This window comes from Pseudophryne corroboree, chromosome 3 (assembly GCF_028390025.1).
Source record: "Pseudophryne corroboree isolate aPseCor3 chromosome 3, aPseCor3.hap2, whole genome shotgun sequence".
Lineage (NCBI taxonomy): Eukaryota > Metazoa > Chordata > Amphibia > Anura > Myobatrachidae > Pseudophryne > Pseudophryne corroboree.
The window spans coordinates 284,337,009-284,358,560 of NC_086446.1; the positions used below are offsets into that span (position 1 = coordinate 284,337,009).

The window sequence follows — 21,552 nt, forward strand, 5'->3', positions numbered from 1 at the left end:
AAGTCAACTAGTTCAAACTGGCATGAAGGTCCTATTAACTTAAATAACCATGTATAAAATAGTGGTATGCAGAGCTTATTAATCCTTGAACAGCAGAAAAACACAGTGTCCCACTACAGTCAACTTAGGGCAGCAAATTGAGGCTCACCAACCCTGGAAAAACATTATCTCGATTTTTGCTGTGACATGCAGATAGTTAAGTCATACTGTTATCAGGAGAAAACAACATGAATTCCTGTTGCATCAATGTCTGCTAGTGGTATAATGCTGTAGGAAATATTTTTTTGGCATGCTTGGCCTCTATTACTATTTAGCATAATTTAAATACTAAAGCCTACCTGGGTATACATGTGCGTCCTTATATGTCTACAGTCTACCCATCTTTCAATGGCTACTTCCAATGTAAATGGCATCACGCCACAAAGGACATTATTTTGAGCTGGTTCCATGAACTGTACTCAAGTGAACTCCAATGTCACCAGATCTCTCTGCATTTGATTACCTTTGGCTTGTGGTGGAATGGGAGATTTGTGGTGCAAATTTGCCACCAATAAATCTCCAGCAACTGTGATGCTATCATTGGGGGTATTCAATTAATTTTTAGTACGAATTACACCGCCCTATTCAATGCCCGTGCCAATTTTTCAACTGGTCGAAAAATCCGACACTTGTGAAAACCACCTGGATCGGCCCGTTTTTTCCCATGACGTTTTGGGAACGTTTTCACCTATGCCCAATCAACAAATAAATAAAAAAAGCGATGGGCAAAAATGGATTAAAAAACGCTCGCTATTGAATACACATGGGTCGAAATTAGTTCCAATTTTCCAACTGTCGTCAATGATTGAATACACCCACATGTCACTAGCACCTTGTTGAAGCCATTATTTTCTCCTACTTGTTCTTGTATCTTTCTCTACATTCTGCTTTTTGTCTGAGTTCTGGAATGTTGGGGTCTGCTTAGTTCATGAAATATATAAAGGCTAGCTATTAGCTTGGGAGAGGCCTCCCTCTCCCAAACTAGCCCAGACATTAAATTAATTGCACCATATTAAATAATTATGCCTCCCTATCTGCAACGAGCATCACCCCATAATTAATAGAATTAACATTTAATAAATACAAATATTTACCCCCCAAACATCATATGAAACAATATTCCCTTTTCAAAATTAGTCGTCCTTATAGCTCCACATTGAGTTAATAGGCCCTAACCACCCTAACACTAAATTCATTGTCCCATCACCCCATCTTAAATTAATTAGCACCAACATGACCCCACTATTAATTTCCACTAACAAATAGATTGCATTGTCGACCTACTTATAAAGGAATATCTTCCATCATTAAAAGATTAGTCCCCATCCTCATAATTAAATGAATAGCCCATATCCCTACCCCCACTTACCTTCTTCCATCTGATGCATTACATTTCACAGGCAGGCTCTTCTGTCTTCCTTTCTTGCGCTCTGCATGTCAGGACCACTGCTATTGGTTCACCTGACATAACCAGCAACTCAGATGACTTCTCCATGTGGCTTCGTCAGAATGATAACGGCATGAATTCATAAAGGCACTTGAAATTAGTAATATTCTTGCTGGTATATGGGAGCAGATGTATAGGGAAGCATAGCAGACAGAACATCTGGAAGCATAACCGTGTACACGTTGTTTGGGCTATCAGCTGGGGAATATGGCCACACAGAGGGAAAAGGGGTGAGGAATGGATCCGTATGATCTTGGTCACATGCACTGAAGTCATTGGTTCCAATGCGTTGAGGGGACCAGTCTGCAAGTAGTCAGCCCATTGCCCCTAAGACAAGTATACACCTGAACTGTTCAGTTGAAAATCAGTACACCTGTGATAATAATGATTTAGCTATCCCATTAACCATGACCTTCACTTAGGTCTTTAACAAGACCATCGCCTACTGCATTAAGGCTACCAGCCAAGTGTTTTTCTCACAGCTTCCATCACTTGCGAGGTAGATCATTATCTTGTTCTGCAGCCATCTACCTCAACAAAGACTCTCAGTAGCTGCAATACAGTTTTGGGTACTCGCCACAGTCACCAGTTCCTAGCAACTAGCTATATCACTCTTCTTAGGCATTTAGAGACTATAGTGCTGTGCACTTTTCAGATTCCTGTCAAGACATCTGTTTGCAATCCGTGGGGGTTATTCAGGTTGCATAGCTAAGCAATGCGACCGCAATAACCCCATCCTCAGCGGCAGTGCGCCGGCGCAGGTACCAACCTGTGCATGCGCCAAATGTGTTTGGGTTACAGTAGGGGCGAACGTCTCTGCCTGATTGATGGAGCATTGCGGTGGTGGCGCATGGAAAAACGGGGGAGGGTCGGCTGCATGACGTCACAGGCAGCCGCTCCGATGAGAAAAATGCCAGCTGACTGCCTGCATATGCAGCCTAGCTGCGGCTGCAGGGGGTCGTCCACAATTGCTGCGACTGCAATGTAAATTGTGGTCACAGGTGATGGCCGTCATTTAGCGTACTGGGTTGCCTTGCCCTGCGATGAGCGGCCCCAATCATGCAAAAGAACAGATTGCAAATACTGCTTTTTAGCAGAATTTGCAATCCTTACTGAATACCCCCCCAGTCTGCTTTGGTCTTCTTTATGAGGAGAAATCCTATGAATCCTCCCAGTTTCCTAAACTTGGCTCTAGCAATTATCAACCCTTGGGTCCTGCTCAGAGTCCAGAAAGCTCACAAGTTCTGGCATTGGGTTTCAAACATTGGGCCTAATTCAGACCTGATCGCTGTTGTGCGAAATCGCACAGCGTCCATTTATGGAAAGACTGCGCATGCGTATGCATCATAATTCGCAGGCACAAGCCCAAACAGCAACAAAATGGTGCAAAAATTTCGATCGCTAGGCGTACGCAAGGTAATTGAAGGATGTTTGTGGGTGGTAACTGGCCATTTTCTAGGAGTGTCAGGAAAAACGCAGGCGTTCCCAAGTGTTTTCTGGGAGGATGTGTGACGTCAGCTTTGGCTTCGATCAGCCCGATTCTATCGCACTGTAGGAGGAAGTTCTGGGCTACACACAGACTGTAGAGACTGGAAAAAACATTCGGTGGTAAGTTGCGAACGGATTTGCAGCTGTCTGCTGTCTGGTGAAGTTTTCGTATGACGTACGCATGCATTCGCGCACTTCTACGTGGCAGGTTTTCACTCTATATGGGTGGCGACTATCTGATAGCAGCCCTCTGCAAATTTGCAGAGGTGCGATCAGGTCTGAATTAGGCCCATTACTGGGTGCATAATTCCTTTTGTGCTCTTACAGTGTACCTCAAACTAACAATGAGGCAGATATTATGTGAGCTAAAACAATGTTAATGAAAATGGCCAATTCCTTTGGAGCTAGTGACAAAACTGACAGTAGTTCACGAGACTAGAGACACTTTCACTAGTTTCTGAGTGTTTACAGGCTGTTGGGGTAGTTGAATCAAACTTGGAGAGAGAGATAAAATGGGGAGAGCTTGTAACTGTAGGTTCTGTTTGAAAAATGACTGGAGCTGATTGATGGGTAAATTATCTCTCTCCAAGGTTTGATAAATTTCCCAGGTTATGTTGTTCTGTCCACAAAATTGTTGTTGTAACTTTGTTTAGATTAAGTTTAAACATGTAATTTTGAGTGGATATTCATTTACTTGCAGGAATCGGAACAGTTCCAGTTGGTCGGGTAGAAACTGGGATCTTAAAGCCCGGAATGGTAGTGACCTTTGCCCCTGTCAATATCACCACTGAAGTGAAGTCCGTAGAGATGCACCATGAGGCTCTGAGTGAAGCTCTGCCTGGAGACAATGTTGGCTTTAATGTCAAGAATGTGTCCGTTAAAGACATACGCCGTGGTAACGTGTGCGGTGACAGTAAGGCTGACCCGCCCCAGGAAGCCGCACAGTTCACCTCTCAGGTTTGCAAGATCTATTGGAAAGGTGTAACTTAGAAAACATTTAAAAAAAAAAAATTATTCTAAGAGGGGAGTCCAAATAGCCACAAAGTTTGCTATGTGGGGAATAGCTGCAGGTTTCATGGCCAGAGCTAGTCAATAATACTGCCTTTTCCACAAGCAGTACACACTGGGGTAACGCACACTAACCCATTTATTCCACATAAAATGCAGAATGCATGGTTTTCCCATGCGTTAAACACCTTTATCCCAGAGTTTTCCACGACAAAATGTCCACTTCTTTGCGTAACTCAGGTATTCCCCGCTAATTGTATTGGCCGGCGCAGGTAATTAGCACCGTGGATTTCCCACTAATTCTTTTTTACTGTCTTTTTTTTTCCCTATATGAAAATTGCTTTATTCTTCACATATGTGTACAAATGTGCTGTAACCTACTGCAATCATCCAGATCCTTTTTCTACTGCTATGTATAAAATACAAACAATGGGGGTAATTCCAACTTGATCGCAGCAGGATTTTGTTAGCAATTGGGCAAAACCATGTGCACTGCAGGGGAGGCAGATATAACATGTGCAGAGATAGTTAGATTTGGGTGTGGTGAGTTCAAAGTGAAATCTAAATTGCAGTGTAAAAATAAAGCAGCCAGTATTTACCCTGCACAGAAACAAAATAACCCACCCAAATCTAACTCTCTCTGCACATGTTATATCTGCCCCCCTGCAGTGCACATGGTTTTGCCCAACTGCTAAAAAATTTCCTGCTGCGATCAAATTGGAATTACCCCCAATGTCTATTTGCTTGCTCGGGTTACAGTATGTTTGTACACATTGGGCCTAATTTAAACCTAATCGCTCCTCTGCGTTTTTGCAAAGGTCTGCGATCAGATAGTCGCCGCCCATAGAGAGTGAAAACCCACCCGTGCAAGTGTATGAATGCATGCGTACGCCGTGCGAAAACTTCATCAGACAGCGTACATCTGCAAATCCGTTTGCAACTCATACACCATCTAATGATTTTTCCATCTTTGAGGTCTGTGCGTAGCCCAGGAATTACTCCTACAGTGCCACAGAATCAGGCTGTTCGGGGCCGGAGCTGACGTCACACACCCTCCCAGAAAACGCTCGGGAACGCCTGCGTTTTTCCTGGCACTCCCAGAAAACGGCCAGTAACCACCCACAAACGTCAGTTTCCTGTCAATCACCTTGCGTATGCCTAGCGATAAAAAATTTCACACCAGTCTGTCGCTGTTTGGGCTCGCGCATGCGCAGTCATTCAATAATAGGCCGCTGTACGATTTCGTACAACAGCGATCAGGTCTGAATTAGGCCTATTGTACGTTGTTATTTAATAAGCCCTGTGGTCTTTTTAGTGTGTGTCTCTGATTATACTGCTACAGATCTCTGTCCCATTTCAAGAACAGCGAGGACAGTTACCGTATATACTCGAGTATAAGCCAACCTTTTCAGCACTTTTTTTTGTGCTGAAAAAGCCCCCTCGGCTTATACTCGAGTCAGTGCAGTGGGAAGGAGTGGGGACACGGAGGGCAGTCAGTGCAGTGGGAAGGAGGGACATGGAGGGCACAGCGCGCGCCTCTCCTGTGTCCCTCCTGCGTCTCCGGCGGCAGCGGCTGGTCTATTAAATGAAGTACCCATTTGTGAGCTCTGATTAGCTCACGAACCGGCACTTCATTTAACAGACCGGCCGCCGGAGACGCAGGAGGGACACAGGAGAGGCGTGCGCTGTGCCCTCCGTGTCCCTCCTTCACAAGACAGCGCGGGAGCGGCGGAGGGTAAGTTACCGTATATCTGGCACTGGGGGAGCATATTTGGCACTTGGGGGGCATATGTGGCACTGAGGGGGCATATCTAGCACTGTGGGGCATATCTGGCAGTATGAGGGCATATCTGGCACTGTGGGGGCATATCTGGCAGTATGAGGGCATATCTGGCACTGAGGGCTGTGTACGGCTAGAGCTGCATTTCCCACCCTAGACTTATACTCGAGTCAATACATTTTCCCAGGTTTTTGTGGTAAAATTAGGTGCCTCGGCTTATATTCGGGTTGACTTATACTCGAGTATATACGGTAATATTTAAACTCTTTATAGTTGCTTTCCATGTTATTATAGGGTTTGTATGTTACCCAGTGCTTCATACAAGCCCAGCACAATGGGAAGGAGCAGAGGGAAGTACAGTAAGTTGGTGGTGGTTATTTATTAAGACTTGTATGTTTTTTATGTCAATTACTTGCAAACATTTATAGATACATTTTATAAAAGGTCCCCAGGTGAGGTTCACTTCTTATAGTAAAATGTATTATTTGATTATTTTTTTTTATTAATTTCATTTAATGCAAGTATTTAGCTCATTAGTCCACTTATTCTCAAAAGCATCCACTTATTCTCAGAAGCATTGCAAATGAGCTATTACAAAATGTCACAAGTTATTACATTTATAGATACATTTTATAAAAGGTCCCCAGGTGAGGTCCACTTCTTAGTAAAATGTATTTGATTTTTTTCAAATTAATTTAATTTAATGCAAGTATTTAGCTCATTAGTCCACCTATTCTCAAAAGCATTACAAATGAGCTATTACAAAATGTCACAAGTTATTACATTTTTAAATACAATCATTATTTAATAATTTATTGAGAAAATATATAAAATCAGACATTAGTCCCTGATGACATCACTTGATATAAGCGTCTGTTTCTCCTTGCTAGGTGATTATATTAAATCATCCAGGCCAGATCAGTGCTGGCTACTCACCTGTTATTGACTGTCACACCGCACACATCGCCTGCAAGTTTGCAGAACTGAAGGAGAAGATTGACCGGCGTTCCGGCAAGAAGCTGGAGGATAATCCTAAATCACTGAAATCTGGAGATGCTGCCATTGTAGAGATGATCCCTGGAAAGCCCATGTGTGTGGAGAGCTTCTCACAGTACCCACCTCTTGGTAAGAAGCTTTGTCCACATTTCAGTAGCTGCAACCTATGGAGAGAGCTCTTTATTCTGGTGGACAATACAAATATACTGATCACCACCATTTCTACCAAAAGTTTGCTCAAGATAATGTAAATAAATAATTTGTGACGTTGATGGATTACACATTGAAATATAGGATCAATATCTTTATTCAGGCCTAAACCACTGGTGTGGAGCATGCTTTGTGTAGGTAGGGCCTAATTCATGTTCGTACGCAGGTGCAATTATGATTTTCTAGATTACAGAGCTGCTAATGTTAGCAAGTGAAGCTGCCATCCAGGAATGAAAGAGATGTCCATCAGGGCCATCGCAAACTCCTTTGCAATTGCGTTCATATTTGTAACCTATATGCAAAAACAAGGAACATCGAGGTTAAGGGTGGCCTTATGGCTAAGCAGACATGGCCGTGGCCGTAGCAACACTGGCGCCATGTTTCTCTGCATACACAATTGCAGCTGAAGGCAGATACACTCCCCTTGGCTGCTGATAATTGCTCCGTTGCATTAACATCGGCCATCGCGTAAAAACATGAATTATGCCCTTAGAGGTCTATTTACTAAGACTTGAATTGTTATAAAGTGGATGGAGATAAAGTACAGACCAATCAGCTCCTAACTGTCATTTTTCAAACCGAGCCTGTGACATGGCAGTTAGGAGCTGATTGGCTGGTACTTTATGCCCGTCTACTTTATCTCCAACAAAAGCTTAATAAATAGACCCCAGAGGTGGAATTCAATTGTTCGAAAAGTCGGTTGGGTGTCTGTTTTTTCCTGTCTATTAGATAGTTGCCCTCTTTGAAAATGCTCCATGAAATTCAGTCTGTGCATAGATTTCTATGTTCACTTCAAAGTCCAACCGATTTCCCCTAAAGGTCATCGACTTTCATTAATTTAAATTGACTTGGTTTAACTTAATGTAGGTCGTAAATTAATTATGAAAGTTAGTGGACATTTGTGGACTTTCTTTATTACACGTGTCATGTGTATTACTAAAGTTGGTTTTTACATTGGTCAGAATTGCAATAAGACACTGCAAATTTTCCACCACTGCAGTCTTTGCCATTCTGTTCATCAAATTCATATTCTGACCTGAAAAACTGGTGGATTGGCTTAAAAAAAGGCACAGCAGTGGTGCTGTGCTTGTGCACTATTGCAAATTGTATGTTATATTTTTACTGTCATTACAATTTCAGAAGGTTTTGCCTTTGTACCTGGCCAAAGATTGTGCTGCAGATGGTGTTTATGAAGGCAGGATGTTGGACCAGCCTTTTTCTATAGAGGACGTTATCTACGAACCATTAGGAATAAACCATTTATTTAATGTGAAATTGAATGTCAGTGGCCTTTAATAGCAGTAAACACCATCTCTAAAGTGTATGATGCTTAAATGCTGAATTATCATACAACAGGGGGATATTTACTAAAGGTTGATTTTCATCGATTGAAAGCCAGTCAAATTTGATTTTACACTTGCAGGGCCAAAACACACATTTATTAATATTTAAAAATGAATATACAAAATTCACCTGTTAGCAAATGTGTGTTTTAGCCCCTGAAAACCCAACATCGATTGAGATCGATCTTGATCGATTTTCATCAATTTTAAATAAATTAGAATCAACATTTAGTAAATTGATTTCATTTATAATACTGGGGATCTGTTTGTTGTTTTAAGCTTGGTAAAAACATAAGTTTAAAATAGAACTGAGAAACTTAGCTTCCATAGAGGTTCCATAAGAAAAGCTGTATGACCAGATGAAAGTCTCGTGAACGTTGGTGACAGGGCTGGTAATTTGTACAAATGTCGTATGATTCCGAATTTGTTTTTTTGCCTTTCTCTATTTCAGGGCGTTTTGCTGTACGGGACATGAGGCAGACTGTGGCTGTGGGGGTAATCAAAAACGTAGAAAAGAAGAGCGGAGGAGCTGGCAAGGTCACCAAGTCAGCACAGAAAGCCCAGAAGGCTAGCAAATGAATTGTAGGCTCCCTGCGTCCAGCATACAAGCCCTGCCCCTCTGAGAGGGTCCGCCCCCTTCCCTTTGAGGTGCACGTCAGCCCATCTGCTTGTAAAAGCATCTATGTTAACGACTGGATGCTTACAATTAAAGTCCAGTGGAAGTTCTTTAAAAGGAAAAGCATGCCCCCATAGTGTGACCCTTAGTGTCCATTTTACCAATTAAACTGGTTCAACATTATTAAACGAGGCTGTGTGTTTTTCATTGGCATTTTATCCAACACATAAATAGTAAGCTCTACAAATGGCAGAGGGTTTACTGGTAGTAATCATAATAATAGTAGTAATAATAATAATAATAATAATAGTCATAATAATAATAATAGTCAGGTAATAATAATAATAATAATACTATTAGCAGTAAACCATTTCTAAGTACAATATTCTTCCACTATGCTTTGGACATTACAGATAGAATACATGACTTTTTCCATCACTCTTTGGACATTCTGTTATATAGAGCAACACCATGTTAGCAGGGCCATAACTAGGGGTGTGAGAGCGATGCCGCCACTTCATCACTGCCCCCCTGGCACCTGCATTTCACTTGCAGGTTATCGAGAACAGTGCCCTGTGGTCTGCAAAGCCGCCACAACCATCCTTAGGGTGCCCAGGACACGCCTCTTGCTGATGATCCTGGCCCCATGACGTGAAATCACCCGTTTGGGGGATGGGGCCTGCATTGGGCGTATTTTAGCCCTGCTACAACCCTGCACCTTAGAACTTTTGCTGTAAAATAGGGCGTAGTATATTTTGTTGACATTCATCATGTCAACACTCATAATGTCGGCATACAGTATGTCTACATGCTCACATTGTCAACACTGATTATACTGACATTCATCATGTCGACACTCATAATGTCGGCATACAGTATGTCTACATGCTCACAATGTCAACACTGGCCATACTGACATTCATCATGTTGACACTAATGAAATGTCGGTACGATTAGAATGTTGACAGAACATTCCTGGTAGTGTAGCAGGGACTTACCTGGTACAGAAAGTCCAGCGGTCATCCGATGAGGACTTCCAGCAGATCCAGCGGCACTAGGAGTGGCGAGTATACCTACTCCTAACCTCCCCTCCCGTAGTCGAATTCTAAAGCTGGGTACACACTGGAGCGATCTCAGCCCGATATGTTATTTCTGTCCGAATCGGAATGATATATCGGTCGGATCGCTTTGTGTGTACGGGCAATCTGTGCACTCCTACGGGTGCATGTGATATCGTCATGGCCAACTGGACAGTATCGCATGCTGTGCCGTGCAGTGTAATGCATCACGTAACAAGATGTAATTTCATCCTTCATTACATAATTCTGATGTACACAGGCGGCTCGATATGTTGGCAGCCATATCGTCTGGGTACACATCGTTCCAGTGTCTACCCGGCGTAACTTTCCCTCCCAATGAATAACTAGTTTTCCTTGCAGTGATGGGGTTTGGGAAATCCACACAGTCACAAGACAGAGTATAACGCAGGGCACAACAGATAGAGCGACTCAAGATGCTACTGTAGTGTTGCTGGGTACACCCCATATATGCTTCCTATAGGCTATTGCGTGCTGGTCTCATGCTGCCATCAGTCTTTTATCTGTACAGTGATCTTCCTCCCTCTTCTGTTCACTAAAATGCAAAACAACCATAATAGTTTTTTTACAAAAATGTTACTATTATTTATTACCAGTTATTTATAAAGCGCACACATATTCTGCAGCACTTTACTTTATTATATTTACTTATATATTTATTATATTTACTATAATTGGCCATTCACATCAGTCCCTGCCCCAGTGGAGCTTATAATCTATATTCCCTACCACACACATTCATGCTATGGTTAATTTTCTGTTGGGAGCCAGTTAACCTACCAGTATATTTTGGATTGTGGGAAGATACCGGAGTAGCTGGAGGAAACCCACACAAGCAAGGGGAGAATATACAAACTCCACACAGGGTCATCATGGGAACCAAAACCATGACCTCAGTGCTGTGAGGCAGTAATGCTAACCATTACACCGTCCGTGATGCTCTACAACACTGATTACCCTTTTGCCTATGGTTTAAGGGCTTATTTCACATATGTGCTGGGATAAAAGGGTAGAAATACTTGAAAAATAACCCACACTTTAGTGATACATTTAATACATTTCCATGCATTGTGCTGCTACCAGTACAAGCCATTGTTCCCTTGCATTAGAAATAGGTTGTGCGGTCTTCTAATATTTTAAAGATTGAATTTCACTTATGGGCCCTACACACTTGTTGACAGACATACACAGGCGATATGAACGATATCGCTCATAAGTGAACAATATATCGCTCATGTCGTATAGTGTGTAGGCACCAATGATAAACGATGCGCGTCCCCGCTTTCGTTCATCGTTGGTTTTCCCTTGTTTAGCATAGCAAGCCAATTTGGATGATGGTCGTTAATCTTTGAAAACAAACATCGTCCACATCGGACACACACATTGATGGGAACAGCACCACTGACGATCCCATGTTACTGTGTCCCAGATTGCTTATAGATGTCAATGTGCGTTTCAACTATAAAACAGCAGAAAAATGAATAAAAATGTTTTCGAATAATATTTGTTGGAAATAGAATAAAAAGTAAATTGGACATCTCATTTAAGCAAAAGTATATCTTATAATTATGCAGAGTTTATTTGTATTTTATAAATTTTAAATGTATATAAATCATTCTGCGGAGAACATAATGGAGCTGATTCTGAGTTAGGAGCCAAGCGAAAAAAAAGTAAGTACTGTAGCTTTGTATCTGGAACAAACTATGTTATTCTGCAAGGGGTACGCATGTATTATTTTTGCATGTAGGGTAAAAACTGGCTGCTTTTGCATGTAGCCCACAAAAGCTGGACAGCTTTATTTTTACACTGCTACTTGCATCTGAGTTTGGACACCCCCATCTCACATCTTACAATTCTCTGTCCAATCTGGCTGGTTGGAATCAAAATCTGGCAATGTATGGGAGTGACAATCGATCACTTGCTCCCAAACAATGGAAAATGGACAGTCATTGAGACAATTTGGTAAAATCCATTTGATTTAACCCAGAGGTTCCCAAACGCGGTCCTCAAGACACCCCGAAAGTCCAGGATTTAGGTATATCCATGGCTCAGCACAGATGGTTAAATCAAATTGACTGAGGTGCTAATTAAGTCACTGTGGCCAAGCATGGATACATTTAAAACCTGGACCGCTAAGGTGCCTTGAGGACCGAGTTTGGGAACCTCTGATTTAACCAATTTATCTGAACGACCATTTCTGTTCATTTCCATAGTTTTAGAGGAAGTGATCGATTGTCGTTACCAGACAATGTCGTTACCATACGTTACCAGATTTTTATTTCAACCAGCCAGATTTGACAGATAATTGTATAATGTGTACCTAGCATCTCTCTGTACATTTTGCATCTCCCCACCTGCAGTGCAACATGGTTTTAGCAAGGTGCACAGTTACCTTCCCTTTTTTTGCTTTATTCCCAGCTCAGAGTTAGCCTACTATATAGTAGAGATGTGCGGTTTGGTTCTTTAGAAATCCTAACGCATCCAAATTTGCAGATACAAACAGAGAACCGTTTCGGATCTTGCCGCAGTTTGGAATTCGGGATTTAAATTTGAATTTTAGGGTTTTGGATTGAAAAAATGACACCACTTTAGCTGTTTTTATCCATTTTCAAGAAATCCCAAAACACGATTCGGATTTTAAATCCAAATTGTAAACCAAAACACTCGAAGGTGGTTTTGTAAAACCAAAACATGGAGCTGACATTAGAACCAAAGCTGAAACACTAGACTCTGTGCACATCTGTAGTAGAAAGTAAACGTAACTGAAACATACATAGGGGGGTATCCAATTAGCCATGGTAAGCAATTGTATTGTCCCTGAAAAGCTGGTGCGAGGCATGGTTTATCAGGGATTTTGTCCCAGCTGCCCTTTATGCAACATAAAACACATTTATATTAGTCTAGGACAGAGGTTCCCAAACTCAGTCATCTAGGCACCCCAATGGTCCAGGTTTTATATTTTTCCATGCTTGGCCACAGGTGACTTAATTAGCACCTCAGCCAATTTGATTTATCCATCTGTGCCTTGAAGTGCCTTGAGGGCCACGTTTGAGAACCTCTGGACTAGAATATAATCCTTTAGATGTTGGAAAATCTCTCTTTATAATGTGAAAGAAAATTAAATGTAAAGAATATTTGTCAGCTACACATGGTGCACACTTTAATGGTGCCTTTTTTGTGGGAGCGCTGAGGCGCTTTTTGACTAATATTCATAAGTAGGCTTTATATACTATCCCTTTAAACCGGGACAATTATCAATTACATAGATTTTGTGGCTGGCTGACTTCAAGCCTGCATTTCACCTGGATTTAAGCAGCTAGAGAGACTGTGTAATTCATAGGTGTCCCAGTTTAAAGGGATAGTATGGTAAGCCTATTTATAAGGCACCAGTTCAGTCTCATGAATATTGGTTTAGCGTGTAAAATAGCTGCCTACAAAAGAAAGTAAATTGTCTTTAATACAGTTATTAATACATGTGAAAGCTGCATGTTCAATATAAATGTAATTAAACATAAGCACCTCTACATCTGTCATATACCCTTTTAAAAAGTAAATGTGAAGCTTCTCTCCTGTAGTAGCTCAATAGGAAATGTCAATTAAATTACAGTATGTGGAAAAAATGGCTGTGACTTGATATACTACAGACACAACACTAGTGGCTTAAGTGCTATTAGCTGGAGGGGTCAATGTGCAATTAACAAATCAGAAGCAGCCAAATAGTTCTGCTTATATTCCTCATCAACACCAGTTCTCCAGCACCTGCAAGTGACACATCTCCTAAAAGGCATACAGTATCTGGGAATGTGTCCATGTCTAGTTACATCACAATTATGTGACACTTGTTTGCCATCGTTTTGCCTTTGCAGGGGTAAGGGTACAGTAGTCAGCTCTACAGAAATTCTCTATATACATTTTTGATGACATGCATAGTACAATAAAAAAATGACATAAAAAATTGATTACCAAATTCCAAGCAATTACTGTTTACTCAAAAAGTCACAAAGGAGTGCCTGTGCGGCTTTGTAAATAAAAAATGATAACGATCATTTAATATATATTAACAGTGGCGGCGGCTGCCCATGGGCTGCTGCGCAGACCACTTGGAATGCAGCACTCAGCTTGTCCCTCCTGTAGAAGTCCGCCCCAAACTCCTGTGAAACTAGCCAATGGGAATCTGGGGGCAGGGCTTGTACAGGACAAGCTGAGTGCTGCGTCTGTGAAAAACAGCCCTGCTGATCCCCGGTGCCAGGCATCCAGCATATATATTACAAGTATGTTTATGTGTTAACTGGCCTCCCCCAGTGCTATGTGTGGTCTGTGCTGCAGCACAAGAGCAACAGCCGCCATTGTTTATTAACCAAAAATGTGGCTAAAGTGTCATATAAAATAGAAAAATAAAATATTTCACATGATATTTTATATAGCAAATCTACACCACAGTCCTTTTCTCTCATGGTACTCAGCTGTACTGGCATGTTACAGTATTAGGGGGATCCGGTCTGAAGATCGACACTGTCTAGGTCAACATTGTTTAGGTTGACTAGGTCAACATGGTTTGGAAGGTCGACAGGGTTTCTAGGTCGACATGTGCTAGGTCGACAGGTCAAAAGGTTGACATGAGTTTTTCACGTTTTTTTCTTTCTTTGAACTTTTTCATACTTAACGATCCACGTGGACTACGATTGGAACGGTAATCTGCCCAAAGCATGGCGAGCGAAGCAAGCCATGCGAGGGGACATTTTGCACTAATTGGGGTTACCGGTCACTCTACGAAAAAACAAACAAACTCATGTCGACCTTTTGACCTGTTGACCTAGCACATGTCGACCTAGAAACCCTGTCGACCTTCCAACCCTGTCGACCTAGTGACTGTCGACCTATAGTGGTCGACCTAAACATTGTCGACCTAGACACTGTCGATCTAATGATCGACATCCGTATTAGGTACATTTCCAGAAACAAAAAAAAAAAAATAATTCCATAGATGAATAAAATAATCAACTGAAGATGCCGCCACAGTGTGGAAACTACTGTGACTTTAGGTGAATACTGGAACATTTCTTTGGAGTCCTAGGGTTATATTTACTAAAGGGTGGGTTTATAGATGTGGAGATGTTGCAACCCATAGCAACAAATCAGATTTTACTTATTTCTCTAGCAGCTTCAAGAAGATAATAGCCAGAATCTATGGCTATTATGCGATGGAAGATCGGGGGCGATAATAACATATGAATTCCCCCCCAAATGTCCAATCTTTCTGATTGAAACAAAAATCTGTTAATATATTGGAGCAAATGACAATCAACCATTTGTTCCCAAAATCCTGAAAACTGACAAAAACCGTAGTTCAGAAAAATTGATTACATCAAATGGATTTAACCAGTTTGATTGAACGCCCATTTTTGTCTGTTTTCCAGTGTTTGGGAGCAAATGGTCAGTTGTCATTTGCTCCCATACATTACCAGATTTTCATTCCATCCATAAAGAGTGGACAGATATACTTACAGTGTGTACTTACAGAGTGTATCCAGTTTTAGGGTGCTGAGTTTGGGAACCACTGTTATAAGGTACGGGAGTGATCATTTAATTCAGAACTGTAATGTAACACATTACATAATAAGATGGATAAAAAAAAAAGTAAATATATACCACCAACATGTCTTTTCCTGTTGGGGACTAAACCCAGCTTAGAGAAAACATTTTATTATACCCCCAGAAAGAAAGAAAAGGCACTGAGAATGATATCTAGTGTACAGAACAGAAGTCCTGTGCAGTCTTCCCACACAAAACACACTGAGAATTACACCCAACATGTAGAGATAGAAAGAATATTTACAGAAAGAAAAACATAAACTAATAGCTCTATATATAGCATATAGACCAAGGGAAGGGTTACTGTGCAGTTGTTTATGCATACTAAATAATAACAGCACACATTAAAAATTACATTTACATACCTCCCAACATAACCCATTCCAGAAGGGACAACATGCTCTACATATTAAAATCTATTAAAAGAAAGAGCTGTGAAATATCTTAAATCAAACAAACTTACAGGATCCAAAACAGCATGGATTTACTGGTGGGAGATCATGCCAAACAAATCTTATTGACTTTTTTGACTCTGTGACGAAAATAATAGATCAAGGGGGAGCTGTAGATGTAGCATATCTAGACTTTAGTAAGGCATTTGACTCTGTCCCACACTGCAGACTGCTAAATTAACATGAAAGCATGGGGTGGATTACAAAACAGTTAAATGGTTAAGAACCTGGTTGCAGGATAGGCAACAGACAGTTGTAGTAAATGGAGTGCAATCCATGGAGGTAATGTTACCAGTGGAGTACCCCAGGGATCTGTACTTGGACCAGTTCTCTTTAATATCTTTGTTGGTGACATTGCAAATGGTATTGAAGGGAAAGTATGCCTTTTTGCAGATGATACAAAGATATGCAACAGGGTAGACACACCGGGAGGAGTAAAACAAATGATTGATGACCTAGGTAGGCTTGAGAAATGGACAGGAACGTGGCAACTACAGTTTAATGCTAAAAAATGCAAAATAATGCACTTGGGTATCAAAATCCTAAAGGCTAAGTATAGTATCAATAGTACTATAATGGAAACTACTGAGGAGGAAAGGGATTTAGGAGTCACTATTTCAAGTGACTTAAAGGCAGGAAAGCAATGCAGGAAAGCAATGAGAAAGGCAAGTCAGATGCTTGGTTGCATAGGGAGAGGAATCAGTAGCAGGAAAAAAAGAAGTGATAATGCCACTGTATAGGTCATTGGTATGGCCCCATCTGGAATACTGTGTCAAGTTCTGGAGACCGTATCTCCAGAAGGATATAAATACATTAGAGAGTGTACAAAGAAGGGCAACTAAAATGGTGCGTGGCCTAAATCACAAAGCCTACCCGGAAAGGCTAAAATATCTTATCATGTATAGTTTGGAGCAGAGAAGGGAAAGGAGGGACATGATACAAACTTTCAAATATACCAAGGGTCTTAACAAAGTTCAGGAGGGAAACATTCTTCAAAGGAAGAGAAGTATTAGAACTCGAGGACATACACTGAGACTGGAGGGGGGGAGGTTCAGGGGAAATTTAAGGAAAAATTACTTCATAGAAAGGGTAGTGGATAAGTGGAATAGCCTCCCATCAGAGATGGTAGAAGGCTAAGACTGCAGAGCAATTTAAACATGCTTGGGATAGGCATATGAATATCCTTACAAAGAATTAAGGTTCAAAAAGGGTTGAGTTACCTAAAGGATAAAAAAGGGGCAGACTAGATGGGCCAAGTGGTTCTTCTCTGCTGTCAAATTCTATGTTTCTAGAGCAAAGCCTGCAAGCTATCCTTGAGTCGGAGACAGGGTGGCAGTAAAGGCAACAGGGCTCCACATTGCTTTATCCAGTTGCTATTTGGATTTGGCTACCCCTGTAACTTGCTTACATAGAAACATAGAAACATAGAATTTGACGGCAGATAAGAACCACTTGGCCCATATAGTCTGCCTTTTTTTATGATACAGTATGCCTGTGAGAGTGGAAAAGTATGTCCTTGTGCAGATTCAGGATCCATGTTTGCTACCTACCTGTGTTTCTGCGTTAAGTGCTCCTATGTCTGCTATTGCGAGAGCTGATAGTATTTTCTTGAAGATATTTTCTCTGCGATCTTTGTTGTCAACATCTGTCGTAACGACCTTGCATTGTGACTCTCCTGATGTTGTTTATCGCTATATTGGACTCCAGGAACCCTTCATTGTTTGTGGCTTAGGAACTGTGACTGGTACCAACAAATGTGTTGTAATTCATCCGCCTCTCCTTGAGTCTCTCTGGAATTGTCTGGAGCTGCAGGCCTCGAGACAGTCTGACCCACCTTGATAAATTTTGCTGATTTTCTATAATCGCCATTATTGGTATCGCTAGTACTACTGCTCTTCTATATGTACGGACATCTTAATCCCCCTTTTTATTTATTTATTATTAAAATCATATCCTGTTTACATGTTTGTTTGTTTGTTTGTTTTTTGTATTTGTCGAAGTCGCTCTGTACTCAGGGTTAGATCAGTAATGTTAAAAGTGTCCATTTGTTGTGTCCACAGTGGCTCATTGATCCTGGGCTGGGGGTGCCACTCTGTTATGGTTCACGGGATAATTTCCCTCACTTTATAGTAGTAGTTTAGTTAGGGAGGGGTGTTTGTTAGGTTGGTTCTACAGGGTGGGGGGATTTGGGGGTGGGGTGTTTGTCCAATCCATGCTTTAGGGGTGTTGGGTTGACACACATTTGTTGCACTCAGCTTTAATGGCACCGCATGACTTCTGGTCTGCGTTATTTGTTGGCAGGACATAGTTGTACCGTTAACCACTGTACTCCTGTTTCAGTGGAGTGGGGGCTTGGATGGCGCCTCTAAGTCCCTACCTTGCTTCTTCTATAGATATTTGGGAGTTTTATGTATGTTTTACTTGATTTTAATGCTGTGCTCCACACTCCTGATTATTGTCACCTAACTTTATTGTTTTTGTTATGTTTATGTGCTTTATGCTTTGTGCTTTTCTTATATATCCGTGTGCTGACCTTGTATCCCATAAATATGCTGTTCCCTTGGGTGTAACTGTTAAAAATTATAAATAAACACAATTTAAAAAAAAAAACTGTTTCTATGTTTCTATGTTACCTGGACTTACCATCTTAAGTTATGATTGCAATCACCTGTGTTGAAATACATTTCTTATCAATTAAATAGTTCAATACATGTGATGCCAATCATATATTAAGAGGGAAGTCCAGGTAGAGAGCATTTTGTCCCTCCTGGAATGGATCATGTTTGGAGGTATGCATTTAGCCTATGCAGCCATGAAGGCAGTATCAGCAATTCTCTATACCAGGGCTGGCCAAACCGGTCCTCGAGATCTACCAACAGTTCATGTTTTCCAGGCCTCCTGGAGATCTGTAGAATTGTCAGTTAGGAATGAATGCAGCACATCTTAATTAGTAATGACTACACCTGTGCACCAGCTGGAAAATGTGAACTGTTGGTAGATCTCGAGGACTGGTTTGGCCAGCTCTGCTCTATACCACAGGTTCTCAAACTCGGTCCTCAGGACCCCACACGGTGCATGTTTTGCAGGTCTCCTCACAGAATCATAAGTGACATAATTAACTCCACCTGTGGACCTTTTAAAATGTTTCAGTGATTAATTAATACACCTGTGCACCTGCTGGGTTACCTGCAAAACATGCACTGTGTGGGGTCCTGAGGACCGAGTTTGAGAACCTATGCTCTATACCAGGCTTTCCCAACCACGGTCCTCAAGGCACACCAACAGTGCAGGTTTTAGTGATATCCAGGCTTCAGCACAGGTGACTTAATTGGTAGCTTAGTTATTTTGATTTAACCATCTGTGCTGCAGCCTGGATATCACTAAAACCTGCACTGTTGGTGTGCCTTGAGGACCGTGGTTGGGAATGACTGCTCTATACATACAAACCAGGGATGTGGTCACTCATACAAACAGGTCGAATACTGTATGTGGACTTTGTTCCATAGAGATACTTTGACAATAAAACAACATAATCAGTATCCTACTGTTGGGGATCCACAATACCATAATTGCCCTATCACACACAGCCCTGTTCTCACTAGCAAAATTACGCAAATGGATAGGTTACTACTTCCCACAAGATCAGACCATTCATCTGCTGAAATACTATGTGCTGCTATATACACCCTGATGATCTCATTTGCTATTCAGTGTTTATCCTGATGATGTGATTGGCAGCAGGGCGTTCTATCCTCGCTCAATTATACAATGAAGCCAACCTGTTTAAACAGGAGATTGGCTGAAAGGGGATCAAACTTTCATTCACCAGCAAGTAAAATTATAGGACTGTGATGTGATCAGCTATTTTTAGGTATGATAAGAAAGACTGTTATGATAGTAAAATTATATACAAACATGTTTGTTTCTGCTGAAAATGACACCCAGTATACAGAAGATGTAGAACAGGTAAAGAGAATTAAATCCAGTACAGAAATGTTATTGTGCTATTGTTCATGCATATAGAATAATAACACAAAATGTCGTGTGCTTGTCTATGCAGAATTAATAGGATTAGATATTGAGAATTATATCTGGTAAGCAGGAAAAATAAAACTAGTATAAATCTGGTTAGCAAACAACAAACCTGATAGTTGCATATACTGTAGGTAGGCTTACCATACCATCCCTTTAAACCAGGACATGAATGACACACTATACCATTATCTGGCAGATTATGTGCCAGATGTGGTTGGTTGGAATGGAAATCTGGTAATGAATGGGAGCAAATGACAATCGAACATTTGCTCCCAAACACTACAAAACGGACAAAAACGTTGTTCATACAAGTTGGTTAAATTTGCGTTTAACCAATTTGTCTGAACCACAGTTTTTTTTTGTTTTCCAGCGTTGGGAGCAAATGGTCAATTGTCATTTGCTCTCATCCATTTCCAGATTTTCATTCCAACCAGCCAGATCTGGCAGATTATCTAGTATAGGGGGTCATTCCGAGTTGATCGCTTGCTAGCAGTTTTTAGCAGCCGTGCAAACGCTAAGCCGCCGCCCTTTGGGAGTGTATTTTAGCTTAGCAGAAGTGTGATACCCAGTGTGGATATCCCTGCTGCATATCATGCAGTCCTAATGGCAGCCAGAGCTACCTGAGAGGCTTTAGTAAAGAACGCTGTAATAGTTAAAACCCCTTATCTTCAGTACCTATTAACAGCTGGGGCACCCCGGCATCGGGACCCAGGACCCTCCGCTGTACATCAGAACGCGGGAGGCTCGAGATCCCCTCTGATTGGCTGGACAGCGTGCGGGAAGATGAAGGAGGATTCATTATAAAAGAGGAGGCGGGTTGACTCGAAAAAGGGAGGCAGACTGATCGCGACAGTGGAAGCGGCTGATGAGAGCCGTGTCGCCAGCAGAGAGCCGCCAGCCGAACTATGCAAGGGGAGAGCCGGGACCTGCCTGCCAACCGCACGGAGCGGGAGAGTGCTACACACAGCCGCCAACTGAGACCCGCCAGCCGCACAACGCAAGGAGAGAGAGACGAAATCTGACTGCCAGCCGCAGAGAACGGGAGGCCTACTCACGCGCCCTGATCTGCCGCGCACCGCCTGTTGTAGGAGCAGAAGACGGGGCAAGTGTGCCACGTTGAAAGGGAGCCCAACAGTCACCTACCGCTGCCAGCCCATCTGACAAAGAGTAAGCGCCAGAAACACTGCATGCCGCAGACAACAAGACACTTTAAACCCCACACTCCGCTGCCTCGCAGTAGTCACCCAAGGAGAGCACGCCTGAATTGCCCTCAGGGATCACCTTAAGGGTTCATGTCCCAGGCGGCCACATGCTGCTAGCATCTTGCCTCCAGCTTTATTGCCTCAGCCGATATCAGCCCATAGCCGACGCTATACGCCCATACCAGAATAGATGCACATACTGGGCTCTGCAGATCGTTGTTACACCCTTGCACCCCTTTGTTTGCCA

General features: G+C 41.9%; 1 protein-coding gene across 4 annotated transcripts in view; it reads left to right on the forward strand.

Moving 5' to 3' along the window:
* Window positions 1-9,115, forward strand: part of EEF1A2 (eukaryotic translation elongation factor 1 alpha 2) — a 71,361-nt gene extending 62,246 nt beyond the window's left edge. For all 4 annotated transcript variants that reach the window (XM_063959224.1, XM_063959227.1, XM_063959225.1 and 1 more), the window contains exons 6-8: window positions 3,675-3,931; window positions 6,653-6,887; window positions 8,763-9,115. In XM_063959224.1, the coding sequence (XP_063815294.1) occupies window positions 3,675-3,931; window positions 6,653-6,887; window positions 8,763-8,890 (620 nt within the window). In that variant the 3' untranslated portion in view covers window positions 8,891-9,115. The remainder of the gene's footprint in view (window positions 1-3,674; window positions 3,932-6,652; window positions 6,888-8,762) is intronic.
* The last annotated feature ends 12,437 nt before the right edge of the window (window positions 9,116-21,552 follow it).